General features: G+C 39.2%; 1 protein-coding gene across 5 annotated transcripts in view; it reads right to left on the reverse strand.

Annotated features, from left to right (window-relative positions):
* The window catches only part of nlgn1 (neuroligin 1), a 481,058-nt gene that overhangs the window by 446,431 nt on the left and 15,383 nt on the right, over nucleotides 1-19,244 (reverse strand). Inside the window, exon 2 of one of the 5 annotated variants that reach the window (XM_055221278.1) lies at nucleotides 12,272-12,286. The exons of the other annotated variants lie outside the window; for them this stretch is intronic. Coding sequence (XP_055077253.1) covers nucleotides 12,272-12,286 — 15 coding nt within the window. The remainder of the gene's footprint in view (nucleotides 1-12,271; nucleotides 12,287-19,244) is intronic. 5 annotated transcript variants of the gene reach the window in all.

Raw genomic sequence — 19,244 nt, forward strand, 5'->3', positions numbered from 1 at the left:
TGGAAAAGCGCTATATAAAAATGTGACTATTTACCATTTACAAGTCTAAATTATTGGGTCCTCAACAGAAAAGTTACACAGTACACCTTTTAATATGAAACTGGAGAGATCAAGTCCCATGCAGGAGCTAACACTGTCTCTAATTTGCATCTAGATTAAACTCTAGCTCTTCGCTGTGTACGGTTTGTTCGTTAACCCCAATGCAGATATTTCAGCCTATTGCAGTCTGTACCTCAAATGTAGGTTACACATGTGTGCGGTGTCAACTCGGTGATGAATGCAGGCCTAATTAGCTTCAGAATTAGCATCAAAGCTCACTTACGGGCTTTCATTTCACGCTGCCTCTGTGTAATATCCATGCGCGCGATTGCATGCTTAATCAAGGAAAAAAAATGCAAAAATAGCCAATTTCCAAAGCGCTAATCCTGATGGTGCTAGCTTTTTTTTTTCTACAGAAAGTTTGGTGTTTATTTGCGAGACTTGTGTTCGGTGGTGATGCAACACAAGCGCAACAGAAGCACACAGGGCTATAGCCAAAAACAGTGATTAAAGTAAGCTAGCTTGTTTAATTTGTGTAAAAGCAAAAGCGTCACTAATCAATGATACACGTTTTGATAACTAAGTCAAGCCTGTGTACAACGTGTCCACAAGAATTTTTATAACGTACTTAAAGGGCCCGTATTACGCTATTTTCTGACCTGTTATAATGTTGTTTCCTCATGAAAAACATAACTGGAGTTGTGTTTTGTTTCATTCGCACATGTTTAACACACAAATCCTGAATATTTAAAGTGAGCTCTTCTCTCAAACAGAAAACACTCTGTTCCACCTTGTGATGTCATGTGGTAATACAGGAAGTGCTCCACTGTGTTGTAAACTCTATACATCTTCACTAGAATTATTTGGATAATTTCAGCCCTGGGATTCCCAATTTCTAGTGAACAAAACGTAAAAGGTAGATGTTAACTTGAAAACTACCACTTCATGACATCACAAGGTGGAACAGAGCATATTGAGCTTAGGAGATGCATAATACAGGATGTTTAAAGGCACACTATGGAATTTCAACTGTTTGTCTCCATGAAGATATCGCATTAAAGACAAGCAGGTGATGAGTCCAGGCCAGGGAACAGGTCAGGTCTGTGAAAAGGCAACCTCATTTACAACAACAATACATGTTTTCAGCAATAACAACACTTATATTTGAACCTCTATGTTAAATGCCATATTGTGGAACATTCCTGGCAAAGCAATGGAATTTCTATGGAGACAAGGTATTTCTGAGCAATAAAAATACTTACTCCAGAGCTGTACCTATTTTTTCCATGTAAAATGTAACATTTGTTTTGCCAAGTACAAATATATTGTAAAAGCAGCTCTAAGGGTCAAAATAAGACTGATGTGAGCTGCCTGTATCTAATTACGAAATGTTTAAATATTTGCGAACTAGAAAGTAACACTGGTGCACTGTTAGCTTGCTAGTTGTTCTTAGGATTACTGTAAAACTGCACTCTAGTCTCTGAAAGTTGTGAACCGCGCTTATGAACTCACCACAGAGTACATGAAGTCAGTGAAGAGTAACTTTGGACCACTGCAAACTGTTTAAAATGAACTTTTTTCACAATACAAAAATTAAGTACAGCGCCTTTGTGTAAATGTAAAATAAATATGCACAATGCTAAAGTTATGAACAGGCAAAACAATAGCGTCTCCAGCCAGCAGCAAGGAGCTACTGGAGCTTTCTTCCATGTTATAACAATGTTCCCTCATTAAAAACATGTCTTAAGATGTATTAGATGTCATCCATGCATGTTTGAGTAATTTAGCGATCTCTCCAGGCCCTATTCGAACCCTCCTTATGGTTAGCTGTAAGATTTAGTCTCACTCACAAGTCTATGTACAATAACCCACGTTCCCACACGGCAATATTCCCCAAATGTACAAAAGCACGATGCAAAACAATACTCTAACAAGGGTGTCAAACTCAAATATAATGTGGGCCAAAATCAAAAACAGACAAATTCACGGGCTAAACTTAATATTTATTGAAAAACTGATACCAGCAGCCAGCTCTAATACACATTTGACATGATCTCACAGGCCAAATATACTTAAACCGTGGGCCAGATTTCGCCCCCGGGCCTGAGTTTGACATTTGTGCAAACTTCACAAACCTGACACGATGTGCAGTAGTTTCATTAGCAGGATACAGTCTGATTGTAATGTAATAGCGTTCTGAAGGGGGAGTAACTTAGCATGGAGAGCAAAGGCAAAGGAGACTCAGCGCATCAAGAACGTAAGTGAAACATAGTAAACATATTAATAAGTTAGCCTATAGCATTTTCAAAACAATAAAAGTGAACATGGTGATCTAAATATGTCACGTGTTAGCATTAATACTTCATAGATGTGTAATACTCCCTCTTTACCGTAGCTAACTCATATGAAAACCTCGTTATAGTCGTACGTATTCTGTAGTGCTGTGTATATGGTCTGAGGGTTGCACCTTTACAGCGCGAGTGTGACGCGACCTCACGCTGATTTATGTGCGTTCGCGTTTGTAAATTACACCTCATTACTTCTCATTGTCGCACTGCGTTCCTCTGGATGGGTATGGGATGGGTTATTATTTCACAACAGATACAGACCGGCGATTTGAGGCTCGGAGAAGCACCTTTTATCTGCCCTGTCAATATGATGTTAGATTTCCAATTTTGGTTCATACAGGCTACGTTTTAGTGATTTCCCCATAATGAAACAGATGAGGTTAAGTGTTTCGTTGATAATAATTTGCATATTATCTCATCTTGCATTATATTTGAGTAAAGGTTTTGGCACTTAAAAAAAATATGAGATTGTCAGTGCCTTGGTGGAGGTCCTTTCTATATCTGGGCTCACGTTTGGAAGAAATCCGACTCTCCCTCTCTCACTTTCCCCCCTCTCCTCCCTTCTCCTTCCTTTCTCTTCATCCCTCTCTCCTCCCTGTCTTGCCTCCTTCTCTCCTCTTCCTTAATGTTTCTCTTCTCTTCCCTGTCACGCCCTTCTCTCATCTTCTCTCCTTCTCTCTCTCTCTTTCCTCCCTTTATCCCTCTTTCTTCTTCCTCTCTCCATGTCCACTTCCCTTTTTTTCTCTCCTCCTCCCTCTCCTCTCTCTTTCCTTTCTGTCCTCCCTCTTTTTCTTCTTCCCTTTTCTCTCCCCTCCTTCTGCCATCAGCCCTCTCCTTCCTTTCTGTCTTCCATTTCGTTTTTCTCTCTATCATCTTCCTTCCCTATTTCTCTTCTCCAGTTTTTTCTCTTCTCCAGTTTTTTCTCTCTCCCCCTCCATCTCTTGCCATCCTCCTTCCTTTCCATCTTCCCTATCTTGTTTTCCTCTCTCATCTCCCCTTTCTCTCTCCTCCTCCTCCTCCTCTCTCTCTCTTGCATCTCCCCTCCTTTTCTGTCCTCCCCTCTCTCTCCTCTTCCCTTTATTATTCCCCTCTTGTCCTTTCTCTCATCCCGTCTTATCCCCTCTCTCTCCTTCCTTTCTCTCTTCTCTCTCTTGTTCTCCTCTCTCATCTTCCCTCCTTCTCTCTCTCCTCCCTCTTTCTCTTCTCCTATTTTTCCTCTCTCCTCCTCCCTCTCTCTCCTTCCTTTCTGTCTCCTCTCTCTTATCTTCCCTCTCTCTTTCCTCCCATCTCTCTCCTCTCTGTCTCTCTTGCATCTCCCCTCCCTCTCTGTCCTCCCCTCTCTCTCCTCTTCCCCTTATTATTCCCCTCTTCCTCTCTCTCTCTCTCTCCTCTTCCTCTCTCTCCCCGCTGCCCTCCTCTCCCCTCCTCCTCTCCCTCCCCTCCCTCTCTGTCCTCCCCTCTCTTTCCTCTTCCCCTTATTGTTCCCCTCCTCCTCTCCCTCCTCCTCCTCTCCCTCCTCCTCCTCTCCCTCCTCTTCCTCTCTCTCCCTGCTCCCCTCCTCCTCTCCCCTCCTCCTCTCCCTCCTCCTCCTCTCCCTCCTCCTCCTCTCCCTCCTCTTCCTCTCTGTCCTGATGCCAGACCAAGGTGACTCTTTGACTTGTGCGTACAGCGTCTGTCCCGGTCCCATCTGCTGCTCCTCACCTTGTCCACTCACTCACACAGCACAAACAAACAAGAGCCAGATGACCACGCCGCTAAGGGGGGAGAATGGATGAAGTCATGGCCACTTTACGGAGCGCAGTCTGTCCAATGACTTTGTTTAGTGAGGATTACAATAGCGAATCAGACTTATAATGGGCGTTTGGTTAGAGATGCAACAATCAAACTCGTTCAGTTCCGATACCAAAATTCACACTTTCGCTTTATGTTCCAGCCAAATAAACTGACACGAGAGCAGAGACTGAATATAGACTATTTTCCAGTTTAAAGGGCCCATATTACTCTATTTTCTGATCTATGTTATAATGTTGTTTCTTCATCACAAACATACCCAGAGTTGCTTTGTTTCATTCACACTTGTCTGTGTATTCCCTCAGTCATCCAGGTCTGATCTCTAGCAAAAGACGGCGTTTAAAGACGTTTAAAACTGTCAACTGGACAAATCGTTGTAGGAGTGAAGTCGTTTTGCTTCTTCAGTTCTGGTGGACACTTCCTTATATCTGTCTGAAGGGAGGGGCTAACTACATACTACTTTTGTTTGCTTCAGGGCTGAGGATGGACGAACAAAAAGAATCAAAAGAGAACAATAGGAGGGCCATTAAAGGTTGAATAGGGCAGCAATCTAACCAGAACTGAAGAAGCGGTAAAACGTCTTCACTCCTACAACGATGTGTCGAGTTTTAGATTTAAATATCACATTTTGCTGTTCATTCACACGTTTAACACACAAACCCTGCATATTTAGACTGTGATGTCATGTGGTAATACAGGAAGTGCTGAACTGTGTTTTTAAACTTCACTTCACTGGAATCATTTGGACGATTTTGGCCCTGGAAGTGTCAATCTCTACTGAAACAAAAGACTTCATGACATCACAAGGTGGAACAGAGCATTATAAGCTCCTGAGATGTAGACAGACAAATAATAAAGTGTTACTCAAACATGTGGAAATGAAACAAAACACAACTCCAGGCAAGTTTTTGATGAGGTAACAACTAACTACGTGTGGATTGAACCAGCAACCCTCTGGTTAATGAGTAATTCCTTTTTTTAACACACAGATGTGGCTTTTAATAATACGCTTCATGACCTTTGCCAAGATAGAGTTGTAATTTTAACACACACAAAAGTCACAATATAATCCTTCAAATTTTAAACTATGTCTACTCCAAGCAGTATACTTTTACTACTATAGGATTGGCTGTAAGCAGTAGTGGAAGAAGTACTCAATTTTGTCACTTAAAGTACAAATACCAGAGCCAAAAAAAACCCAAAAAACAAAAATTAAAAAAAACTCAAGTAAAAGTATCACATGAAAAAAAGTATTAGTAAACCTGTTAAAAAATGTACTTAAAGAGTAAAAAGTAAAAGTATTTCACGCAGATTTAGAGATTTAATAAAGCTTCAAATGTATAGATTTCGCTAAAAAATTGTGCTGAATTTTGTTCAATAAAAACAATTGAATTTGCAGTTTTTTCTAGCTGTTTTTATTATTAGTATATTTATATTTACTCAAAAAACACAGCCTTTTCAGCAGGTCTCAAACAGTAATAGGAAATACTTTTACTTTTCAGTCATGTTCAAAAATGTAGTAGACTAGAAAGTACAGATACCTGCTCTCAAATTAAACTAAAATTAAAATGTATCCACTTCAGAATTTACTCAAGTACAAATTTAGATATCTGTATTATACTTAAGCACAGTACGTTACTACTTTTACTTCATTATATTAGCCCTAAACTTATCCATACATAAGAAGTGAACAGATAACGCACAGACAACTGGAACCCGCGTGTAAATTCAATGTGCGAGATTATAATTAGCGATGATTAGAAAGTATTTGATCACTATGCCATTACTATTCAATTAACTGCACCATTCACCTAGCGACAGTCGTCTCTTCTCTAAAGCTCGGCACGGGGCCAGTCTCCCTGCTCTGGTCCTCAACCCAACATCACAGCATAATTAAAGGCACTTGGCACTAACTTAACAGCAAATTTCATATTTCTTACATCCCAACCAGCATCACGCTACCCGGATCCTATGTAAGTCACACAGAGTACAGCTAGTGCGTGAGATGCTACGGCTTTTAGCTTTTATGATGCATATCTAGAGCAAATTCAACTTACCACCAACTGTGCGCGGCTAGCAATTATGCAAGAAGCGCTGTGTTGCATCAGTGTACATTATGGCTTGTGTTTGCAGTTGCCTTGAAGATATCCAGGCGTAGAAATCATAAGAGGAAAGGAATGTCTTTTCAATTAGCTCTTAGCTTGACTTAACGTGCCTTAGCTAGACCAGGGTCGCTGCTTGCACTTTTATGTTGTTAAAGGCTAAAGTGCGTTTGGTAAAAGGAAACTGGACCGTTAGCATTTGGGAGGTGGTAAATAGTAATTAAGTGAAGAGTGTTTAGCTAATATTTGTGGCTAATATTGAGGGAAATGACAGGGTTAGAATACTGGCGGTTTTAAGATTTTAGCAGGATGATGTGAGATTGCTTTGGAAATACTAGGGCTGTCAGAAGTATCGCAAAATAGATGCTAATCGATACTAAAACTAGTAACGAAACTAGATTGTGTTTGAGCAGGTATTGATATTAAAAAGTCATATTCACAGGACAGAAATGTACCTGAATCAAAGAAATGTGTAAGTATAATCAGAAACAACTGTCTGGGATAGTCACAGGCAGTTGTTTCCAGTAGGTTCTCATTCAACACCATCAGATAATACGTCTGATTGGATTATAATGTCTATAACACGTGTCAAACTCAAGGCCCGGGGGCCAAATGTGGCCCGCCACGTCATTTTATATGGCCCATAAGAAGGGAAATTAAAAGGCATGACTGTCATTTTAAAATTTAAAAACTCTATACTGCTTTAATGTGTGCATTGACCATAAACTAATGGTGTAACTGAGAAATATTTGCAAATAATGATCCCAAAATGTTCAGGAAGAGGAAATGGAAGGCAGTTTCAAGGAAGGTGAATACAAGTTTGTGCTTCAAGGAGAAAAACCTGTGTGTTTTTTGTGCTATGAGGCGGGGGCAGTTGTGAAAGAGTACAATCTACGTCGGCATTTTGACACCAAACATGGAGCTAAGTATGCAAAAGTGAGCCTTCAAGAAAAACAACAAATTGTCCAATAATAAAAAGGCTGTTATGGAGCAGTGCAAGTCTATGAGCAGAGGTGCCCTGACCAGATGCACACTTTAAAAAATCTCAGTTTATCAAAGGATACGCAGTTAAACAGACATGTAATATTTGCAACTTGAATAAGTAATAAATACAGAAACAGTTATTTAACAAATTAAAAAGTAATTACATTAATTTTACATGACAATTGGTTACATTTAGTGACATTTATACTGCCTTACAGTTAAATTTGGCCATTGATGGCTGCCATTTTGCTGATGTGGCCCTCAGTGAAAATGAGTTTGACAACCCCTGGTCTATAAATAAATATTACTATTCTAATATAAAATACATTTAATCAGTAAAGATTTAGACATTTTACATTAAAAATAAATTAAGGCACTGCAGGCGAGTAGGTAAAAATCTTAGCACTGAACAATCGCATAAAAATCTAATTTAATACATTTTTTGGAGTTAACACTAAAATAAATGCTTCTTCGGTACGATTCATCAAAATTACAGGTGGATTAAGTGTCTTGCCCAAGGACACAACAACAGCATTCATCTATGGGAGATGGAATCGCAACGCCAACCCTTGGATCAGTGAAGTAACCATAAACTACATATACATAATATACATTTACACGTTGTTTAAATAAAATAATAAAACATCTTTGTGTCCAGATTGAAGGTTACACATTAAAAGAGCAAACTGACCAAACTGTTATATTTCATTTATTTTTTTCCCCGTCTCACCTCAAATAGACCTCATTGAACTAGAAATGACTGTATCTCGGTGGGTTTATAATTTGATTAGTCTAATAGCACAGCGCTCCACGTACCATGTATTTTCACCTTATTATACATGAGTGCTTTCTTGAGTTGTTTACTTCATACGAGGTTGCAGTGGTTGACCTAAAGGTGCAAATGGTTACAAATTATATTATTCAAACCCATAGGTACAATTTTCTTTCAAAGGTGATTGGCATTACCAGCCCAGCTAGCGTACATTTACAGTTTTCCCTCTCTGCTTTGACCTTCGTAGCTCTCAACGCGACCTCACCTATCGTTGCCATGACGAAGCTCCCCATTATTATGTAAACAAACAACACCAAACGACCCCATCTCCGATCTTGAGTACTACTTCACGACCACTACCTCGCTCTGCTACGGGGGGAGCTCGCGTTATTGCTTACAGTTGGTTCACAGCTTGCCTCTCCATCATCATCGGACAAAATGGCTGCATGCATTACATACTTGCACGGGCTTTTTGGAGCATGGGGGCCATAAATAATGACTGCGAGTGAAATGGAAACTATGTGAAAAGCTGTTAGTTTGCACGCCGCGCGTTGTTCACAATGTGCCGCGGCTGAAATATGCATGAGGCGCAAATGTGTCGCAGCTGTAAGGAAGGATTCGGAGTCTTCGAAATGGGACAACACACTGGTACTTTTCATAATAACTGGGTTTAACGTGAGGTACTGCTGTATTAGTGACATTCGCCGATACATTTGGAAAGTACACATTAAAGTCATATTATAAAAGCTTAGATAAAACATGTTACAGCACATGTGTCAAACTCAAGGCCCGGGGGCCAAATGCGGCCCGCCATGTCATTTTATGTGGCCCGCGTGAAGGTAAATTAAGGCTTGACTCTCATTTTAAAATAAGTCTGTGCTGCTTTAATGTTTGCATTGACAATAAACTAATGAGATTTTCCCAACAAGTGACACTGAGAAATATTTGCAAATAATCATCCCAAATTGTTCAGGAAGAAAAAAATTGTCGGCGTGGAAGGCAGTTTCAAGGTGCTAAAGGTGAATACAAGTTTGTGCTTTAAGGAGAAAATCTGTATGTTTTTTGTGTTATGAGGCGCGGTAAGTACGACGACATTTTGACACCAAACACGGAGCTAAATATGCAAAAGTTAGTCTGCAAGGAAAACAATAAACTGTCCAATAATTAAAAGTCTAAAAAAGGCTGTTTTTGAAGCAGCGCTGAAGGTTCTGACCAGATACACACTTTTTAAAATCTTAGTTTTTCAGGAAATACACAGTTACACGGAGTTTCACAGACACGTAATATTTGCAACTTGAATAAGTAATAAATACAGAAACAGTTATTTCACAAGATTAAAAGTAGTTACATTTATTTTACATGACATTTGTTTACATTTAGTGACATTTATCCTGCCGCACAGCAACATCTGGCCCTTTTGTAGATGTGGCCCTCAGTGAAAATGAGTTTGACACCTCTGTGTTACAGTGTTATAACTTTTGTCTACTAAAAAATGTATTTCAATTGATACGACAGTACAGGACTCAAACAATTATTCAAACCTGTATGTTTAATAAGTCCTGTATTGCCTTGCATCCTCAGAAAAGTCCCATTTTCACCTACCCCCTATCTCTGCCCACTGATCTGTACTTGTGATTGATTATACACAAAATTCAGACTTCGGTTTTATGTAGGATTACAAAATATCACATGTTTTTCAGCAGTAAAATCATGTTTAAATGCAGTTTTGAGCAGTCAACAGACCTATTTGTACTATTGCACCTTTTTAGAACAATATTGCGATTAATAATGAACTCAACACCTTAAAAAAACATAATATTTCTTCTTTAAACTCAGTACAGTGGGCTAACAATCCAGCAAGATCTAGCCCAACATAGCAGTGCAGTTGCCTAGGGATAATATGAGCGGCCCTGTTGCTGTGTCCTTGGGAAGACACTGCGCCCACCTTGCCTATGTGTGAATGTAGTTGTAGCTTTTCTTCTTACTTCGACTGAGCGTGGGGAGTGAATGAATAATGAATTCAGTTTGGTGCTTTGAAGCTTATACAGAGCTTGTTAAATGCAATACACATATAAAGCATTATCATAAATTTGATTTTATTAAACAAATCCAACCAAACTGCAAACTCTAAAATAAAAAAAAGTCAAAGTTGCCCTGTGTAACTTCGCTGCTTGTCTCGTGGATGTTATCACTGCACCTGAAATGCTCCAAAGTAAGACATTAAATCAACCTAAATATAACTTTGAGAGGGCATTTATTCAGTTGGAGGTGTTGGTGTTTGTATTGCTAAAAAAAAAAACTACTTGTGTCCATAGAGAACTCATACCAAGTCAATCCCCATGGAGACAAAGTTTTGGATACTCTACCAGAAAAGTTACACAGTGTATCTTATATAACATACAAAAATGTCCTTTGGCATCAAAACTGTTTGCATTGATTGGGCCCATACCACCCACTGTGAACCTTAGATTGGGTCATCGCTGCAGAATTGATCCCTATTTACGGATAGACAGCTATTCACTCCCACGTGGATTCACTAGACGGACAATTTAGAGTCAGCGTTTGTCAGGCTTTCAATCCACTCGCTCACTAATCGAAGCTAACTAACCTAGTATACACAGGGGATGAAACGAAACCTTCAAAATAAGACAAAATCAGATCCAAATAGCAGGTCTATGTTTACACGGGCGACAGTAGCTCAGTGTTTGTCCACTGGTCTGAAGGTTGGCGGTTCGAATCCCACTCTCGACGTAAGCATCGTTGGTTGAGCAGTGAGATTCTCAGACCCACAGTTTGGCGGTGCGATTCCAGCTCCCACGCATGAATACTGTTGTTGTGTCCTTGGGCAAGACCACCTGTACCACCTGTAATTTTAATGGATCGCACAGAAGAAGCATTGATTTTAGCATTACCTCCAAAAATTAGATTAAATTCGATTTTTATGTGAATGCTCAGTGCTAAGATTTTTACCTACTCGCCTGCAGTGCCTTGCCTTGATCGAAAAGTATTTTGGATGTATTTTTAACCTAGAAATGTCTAAAATGCATTTAATCAGTACAAATTTACATTCCTGTGATCCACCTTGTCCCCAGTGTCTGCGTACACTGGGGTTTGAATGTGTGTGTGAATGTGTGGGTGGTTCCTTGAAAGAGCTTTAAATGCCTTGAAGGTTGAAAAGCGTCATATAAAAATGTGACCCTTTACCATTTTTCCATTTGCATGCACACCAAAACTGATCATTATCTGATTTCTTTCCGCCTCTTCATACCTGTGGATGTTTATTATGCCTAAATTATTCCAAAACCTAATGTGGCAAAGACAAAAATGAACAAATGAACGATGTTAACAATTGAAAGTGATATTGTCTATTAGCCATATAGGAGACTATTGTGAGAACCAATCAGAAAGCTGTAATTATACTGCACTTTGAATATGTGTATACAGTTAAGGACATTATGGGAACATTTTGAAATTACATGTACATTAAAAGTGCACTATGAAACGTTTCTGGAGGGGTTGTACAGCACCAGCTTGTCTCCATGGACACTTAATAAAAGAAACAAGTCCGCTGACCCCAACAGGAGCCAATTCCCATCTACCCCTTTATGACACAGCAGCATAAACATCATCGCAACAAAGTCCCACATGTTATCGGCTCCTCCTATGTATAGCTGCACGTCACGTTAGCTAGCTGCAGATTAAAAACAAAAAAAAGTGCCGAAATGGCTACGCGATGCTGCCAAATTCTATGTGTACCACTGCTTAAGAAAATAAAATTGGAGAACAAACAGCTTGAATACAGGAGTGTAAAGATTACTCAAACATGCATGAATCACCCTAAATACAGCTTTAGAGGGTAAATGAGTGGAGGAAACAAGAAATCAGATCTAATTATTGGATTATCTGACAATTTTAGTTATCTGATTTTGACTAGCTATGTAAATACATCCACTACAACCTGGTACAATTTGTAGAACTACTGTGTTACTGACTTTCTACGACACATTCTCAATTCTGGCAACGTCAAATATAAGCAGCTTATTTATTTATTGTAATGCAAAATGCGATGAATATGCATGAGCGGATATCAGCGCTGTCACCTTGAGCAACGGTTTGTCTGTTCATTTGTTTGAAGGGAGATAAAAATAAAATCTAAATACATAAGAAAAATACAGGAAAACTGTTTACAAAAGCACTCAAGGTCATCCCACTCTATTAAAGGTGCAATATGTAACTTTTGTGGTAATTGCCTGGAATGGTCCACAGTATGGGATTAAATTTATCTATCTCCATGGAGACAAGCAGGTGAGGCTATACCAGGACGAGTAACAGGTCAGATCTGTGGAGATGGGACCCTCACTCACAGTTTTTCAAGGTTTATTTTTGAGCAATAAAACACATGTTACTGAACGTCTGATGTCGCTATGGAGACCAGACCCCCACTAGAAAAGTAAAATGAACCTTTAAGTGTGAACATTATGGTTATAAACATTCAAAATATTACTGTACTATAAGGCTATGGTTTACATTACTTCCTTACATCCCATAGGCCTTTCACATGTAGTTGGGTCTGTCTGTGTGTTTTAAATATGATATTTTTCCTTTGTGACTGGTTCAAAGTGTATTATTAAAGGTTTTTATTCTGTGCTCTTCTCTTTTAATGTAAATTTTATGATGAATATTTGTTATTATTTATGTTGTCACTTGTTGCATTGTTATTTTAATGTCTTTCTTATTCTGTAAAGCACTTTGAATTACTTTGTGTACAAATTCTGCTTTACAGTTGTCCCTCACTATATCAACTTGCACGGTCTCGCTGTTTTGTGGATTTTTTTGTGTGCAATTTTACATGTTTTTTTTTACAGCATATGCACATGCATTGTGTTCTGCGTCCTGATTGGCTAAGGGACTGTAGACCATTGTCCATCAGTCTCCTCCGTGCCGTGTCTCCTGTACAGTACAGAATGTGTTCAGACAAATTTACATAAATGTTGGATCGCAGTGTGACTCTGAAGTGCTGTATGTTTGCAAGTTTTCTCCCGACAAAACCCACAATATCGATGAAACGTTCTGCACCGACAAAGACACCGACGAAGGTTTGAACTTTGAGAGAGTTTAAACAAGAGAGAAATGTGAGAAAATGTTAATGGCTGTGTGAGAAAAGTGTATAAAGTGTGTGGTGAGGGGTTTTACATCCATAAAACATATCTAATAATTGTAAAAAAATAAAGCTGACTACTTTGCAGATTTCGCCTATTGCAGGTTATTTTTAGAACATAACCCCGCGAAAAACGAGGGACCACTGTACAAATAAACTTGCCTTACCTAACTTTTCTGATGAAGGGTCCACTACCAGCTGTCTCCATGGAGATGTTACTGCTTTTCCAAAACTGTTTTACATATCCATCGCGATAGAGGCAATAGAGGTCTGTGGAAAGCTGACACTGCTCACACTAAGAATCCAAGTTTGTCATGTATTATTTTTCACAATAAAGCATTTTTATCATCTACAAACCAGGAAGTGCAGAGTTAACATGCACATTTTTGTTAGTATTACCGTGACAAACGCTTATAAACTCATCCTGGTGAATAATTGGGCTGGTCAGGATGCATCAGGTAAGTGAGGAATAACTTTGGATGACCCCAAACTGTTTTAAATAAACTATTTCTCTTATGAGACACTTATAAAATGGGAAAAATAAATACATGCCCAGATATATCAACATAATTCACCTTGCATAGGAAAACCTGTTGTAACCGTGGCTGCAGGTTTTCTTACATTGGAGAACACCGCAGGGCATTCACCTCTGGGGTCTGTGCATATTGTGTTAATGATGAATGTGGATCGCAGCTATACCTGATGCCCTGGTCTCTGGAGCTGTGTACTACAACCACGCTTCTTCTGCTCCCGTGTCCAGTCCTTGCTCCGTGCGTGTGATACGTTAGGATCCTGAGCTGCGTAAAAGCTCCACAGGGCATTGGCTCAGTGCTAGTGCTAGCTGAAATGTAACGCATAAAGAGCACGTAATCAAGACACAGCAGCTATTCGTAATTAGGAAAGTATTGTGAGAGCCAATCAGAAGGCTGTAATTATACTGCACTTTGAATATGTGTATACAGTTAAGGACATTGGGGGAACATTTTCAAATTATATGTACATTAAAAGTGCACTATGAAACATTTCTGGTGGGGTTATACAGCACCAGCTTGTCTCCATGGAATTTTCTAGATTGTCTGGGATTAAGCTATGACTCTTATATTTATTACTGTATTTTCTGAAGTCGCACCAGCCAAAAAATGCATAATAATGAAAAAAAAACAAAAACAACAACAACATATATTTCACATATAAATCGCATCTGAGTATAAGTCGCACCCCCAAAAACTATGAAAAAAATGCGGCTTATAGTCCAGAAAATATGGTAAATGACTTTTTTATATTAAATAAATATAATAGAATTCCTTGAAAGTTGTACTAAACCTCTAAACTCCTCCCACAACATTTCAAATAGAGCTGCTAAACTCAAGTGCCTTGCGGGGTTAGGGGAGGGGCGGAGTCTACAGGCATAAGAACAGTGTAACAGGTATCTACACTTCAACTACCAGGTGCTTGTAATCAGAAACACCGGGCTGTAATCATGAAAGTCCTATGTGATGTCACGTAGTACTTGACATTGGAGTGGCCACCGAAGGAAGTCAGTTTTTACAGCAAATGGTCCTAATTTGTACTAAAATTGTAGGAGCAGTAGAGAATGCTATCAAAACACCATAGGCAAGGTTTATTAGAAAAAAAAAGAAGTTGATTTAGCATTTAGGTCCACTTTAAAAACATAAATTCGTACTTGGAGGACTTACCTCTCCACAGATCTGACATGTAACTTAGCCTGGTGGAGTGAGTGGTTTGTGTGAAGATAGATAAGTTAAATGCTAAACAATAAACTCTTAATATTTCGTCTATGTGAAAAATGTGTCTGAACTTGACCTTTATAGCCACTTCTATTTAGGACTAGGGTTAGAATGGGCATGTCTAAAAGTACAACAACTAAAATGACTGTGCACAATGGCGAACGGCTAGCTCAGTGTTAGCATCACTACTTCCTGTCCGATTCTATCTGTGATTTTATCTCTGCTGATGATAATTCTGAGGCATTATAACTTAACGCCACATATAAAAACAGACAAGTTCAGACAAATTACTTGATTCAGTGGCATTGAAGGATGGATCAAATGCAGTGGACAAGTTCTTGATTTGAGAGAGTAAAGTATATACCTTAAAGTTGTACTAAAGACCTAAACTCCACCCACAACCACATTTCAAATACAGCTGCTAAACTGAGGGGAGGAGTCTGGACATATGAGGCACTTTGTGATTGGTTTAACAGTTATCCTCATTCCAAACTCCGTCCCTGCAGCCAGGTGTTCGTGTCCGGAAACACCTGTCTGTAATTAGGAAAGTCCTAAGTGATGTCACATAGTACTTGAAAGTGCAGTGATCACTGGAGGCAGCTCACACTCAGTTTATGACTATTTTTGACCAGGAAACTGCAAAATTACCGAGTAACATTGCACTAAAATTGCCAATAACACCATAAATAAACACATTAGTAGCAAAGTTGATTTAGTATTTAATTCCACTTTAAGCAAACAACCCAAAAATAAATCATAATTTCAATTTAACATCCAGAGCATTTGATTTAGAATTCACAAAACCACATTTTCTGTATAAATATTTGCTTTGGGGACAAGCATTCAACAACAACAACACACAATAAAACGCCTCCCAAACTACTCAGCGCTCTGCTTTCCCACTCTTTTCTTCTCCTTGAATGCAACATCCCTTTTAAAACGTGTCTCCAATGAGTGCTGAGTTTTCTATACTGGCTCACACAGGTGTATTAAAAAAACAACAACAAAAAAACAGCACATTTAGACAGCAAACAAGTCTGTCCCCAGCGCACATTCACGTTGTCAAAGGTTTTGAACGAGATTTTGATGTGTTGCAGTGTTGTGGGTGGCATTGTTGGCTGTTTAGTTCCATAGGGGTTTATAAGAAAAGAAGGTGCCATTTTGGGGACTATCGAGACGCAGCAGTATCCATTTTTTTTTTTTTTTTTGCTTGTGTAGTTAAGCAAAATGTGTTTTACCCTTGTACCGATTATAAGCAGCTTTGAACGACTCTGTACTGTCTGCATCTAATTATAAAGCATTTTATTGTCATAGAATCAGGAAGTGCGCTGTTAGCAGGCTTGTTGTTGTGGCAAAACTCCGCTCTGAAAGGTAGATAGATAGACCACTCTGTTCTGTGTGCATCTAACTCATTGTTTTATTGTTGTGAGCATTACCGTGATGGCAAAACTCAGCTCTGAACTCTGAAAGTTGTGAAAAGAGCTTATAAACTCATTGCAGTGAATAATTAAGATGCTCAGAATGCATAAGCTCGGTGAGGAATAACTTTGGAGCTCTGCAAACCGTTTAAAATGAACTTCTACTTTTCAAGGTTATTTTTTCACTGTAAAAATCAGGTACAGGATCTTTAAAATCAATGGTGCAGTGAGGTAGATAAAAACAGGTTGGTATTCCATTTGTAGCTTGTTTAAATCAGATTGTAGGGAGTATTTTTTTTTAACTGCCCTGGCAAGATAGAACTGTGTAAAAATGCATTCGCTCGTTACATGTAATAAAGGACATTTACCACGAGTGTCTCAGCCTCAGAGTGGCTTTTTGACAGCTTTTCACTTTTGTAATACTACAAGCATGGACATTTTTTCAACATTATTAAAACTGCATGGACATACACTGCCTGGCCAAAAAAAAAAAAAAAAAAAAAAAAAAAAAGGTCACACACTCCAATATTTCGTTGGATGGTTGTGGTGGCATTGTTTCCATAAGTTTCTGCAATGTCACAAGATTTATTTCCATCCAGTGTTGCATTCATTTTCCCCCAAGATGTTGCATTGATGATGGTCGAGTCTGACGCTGCACAAAGCTTCTCCAGCTCATCCCAAAGATTCTCAATGGGGTTAAGGTCTGGACTCTGTGGTGGACAATCCATGTGTGAAAATGATGTCTCATGCTCCTGAATCACTCTTTCACAATCTAAGCCTGAATCCTGGCATTGTCATCTTGGAATATGCCCGTGTCATCAGGGAAGAAAAAATCAATTGATGGAATAACCTGGTCATTCAGTATATTCAGGTGTCAGCTGACCTCATTCTTTGAGCGCAGACTGTTGCTGAACCTAGACCTGAACAACTGCAGTGACCCCAACCTATTTGCTTAGTTAAATCCAGGTGGCAACTTTTTTTTTTTTGTTTTTTTTTTTTGTGGCCAGGCAGTGTAAGACAGTGCAACTGTTCAGTATGGATCAAACAGTAAAGCTGTTAACCTAGCCTTAACAAATGGAGCTAGCGTGAATTCAACCTGGAAGACCTAACTGCGCTCCCAGAGTTGACCTGTTCCTCAGCCTTCATCACCTCTTTCCATTACTCCTCCCCACTGCTCTTCACACCTTCTCTACATCCAACCAGTGCCCTGTCTGCTCTATTTAAACCTCCGTACGCCATTTCAGTTTGTCCCGCTCTCCACCTTCTCCCCAGCACTCTGTCAGATTCCCATAATCTCACCGTTCCTTCACTCACCTCAGCCTGACCTCTACCACCTCCAGTGTCCAGGCCCCAGGGAGGAAGACATCTCCTAAAACATCATCTAACTGGCCACGCCCTTCATCGCAAGCTCTTCCCTCTGATCGCCACAGAGAACTTATTCAATAAAACTTACGAATAGTTTTCTTTCGCATCTGTCTGAGTCTTTGAAACAAGCCTTGGTTATGTCCAGACTTTGAGCTAGTTTGTGAAGGAAATTATGCTTTGGTCTGATGAAAAACATTTGTTGCATTGAATTGCCTTGTACACTGCAAAAATAACATTGCATTTAAATAAAAATCGTACAAAATATGCGTTTTTGAGTCATATACGCAAGCACATTTTTGTTTTAACTGCCCTGCTAACCAAGAGCTGCTGTTGTAATCATTCCAACACAATCAACACATTCACTCAACACTTTAAACTGAAAAGAAAAGGCATACATTTCACGAAACAAAACTTTGCATATACTTTAAATTGTATAAACTGCTTGTTGCTTCCTGGCCATGCTTCATTTCTTGCAATAAAATCACTATAATCACATTAAATTGAAATGATACTTGAATTAGGGCCTTGGCTGGGGTTTGGTTCTTGAACTTCCTTTCAACTCCACACATGCTCGAACACATTAGCCCTTTCTTGTTGATTACCCATAATCCTTTGTGACAGCTGCAGTGCCAGGGCCTGTATGTATGTGAGCCCAGGGTGTGCGGAGGCTGGGTACAGTTTGTAGTGGAGGCGAAGAGGGACAAAAACACGCTCCAGAGGTAAAATATGAACAGAGACTTTAAATAAACGTTAACTGTCAACTTTATGTATTTAGATATTCTATGTTAAATAAACAAAGGGAATACATTTTAAAGAGATTATCCTGAAACCTACTTTTTTGCTTTGGATCAACATAAAATTATCAAAGGCCCTGTACCCAGTTTGATCCCATGTATTTGGACAAAATGTGTCTTGCCACAGTACTATCTGCATCTAATTTTGTGTTTTGTGTTTTCTTGCACGGTAATCAGCTGTTGTTAGCTTTACTGCAACTCCAAACTCTGCTCTGGCCTCTGGAAGTTGTGAAAAGTGCTTATAAACTCATCCTGGTGAATAATTAGGATGCTCTGAATGCGTAAGGTGAGTTAGAAATATCTTTGGATCACTGCAAACTGTTTAAAATGAACTAGTTATGTTTTTCATGACAGTAAAAATCGGGTACAGTGCCCTAAAATGGAAAAAGTACCTAAGATATTTATTGAAAGCCAAAATTTCACTACATTTATTTTAATGGAGGCACAAAACAATCATATATGCCATGGTCTTAAACACATACGCACCTCCAGCAGAATTCTCCTGACCAAACCAAGCTCAAAATCTGGAAATGTGTCTCCAAGAACTAAACTGCGGTTGCCAACTGCTCTCGAAAGGTTTCCCAGAATACCCCACAGTACGGCATTAAACTTACCCATATTGCATGTTTTGAATTGCAGATGTTTTTATTGATAAGATGCCTTGACAAACATCCATTTTTACTGTGAGTGGGTGTCATCTCCCCACAGATCTGACCTTTAACTTG

The sequence above is a fragment of the Periophthalmus magnuspinnatus genome, chromosome 4, assembly GCF_009829125.3.
Source record: "Periophthalmus magnuspinnatus isolate fPerMag1 chromosome 4, fPerMag1.2.pri, whole genome shotgun sequence".
Classification (NCBI taxonomy): Eukaryota; Metazoa; Chordata; class Actinopteri; order Gobiiformes; family Gobiidae; genus Periophthalmus; species Periophthalmus magnuspinnatus.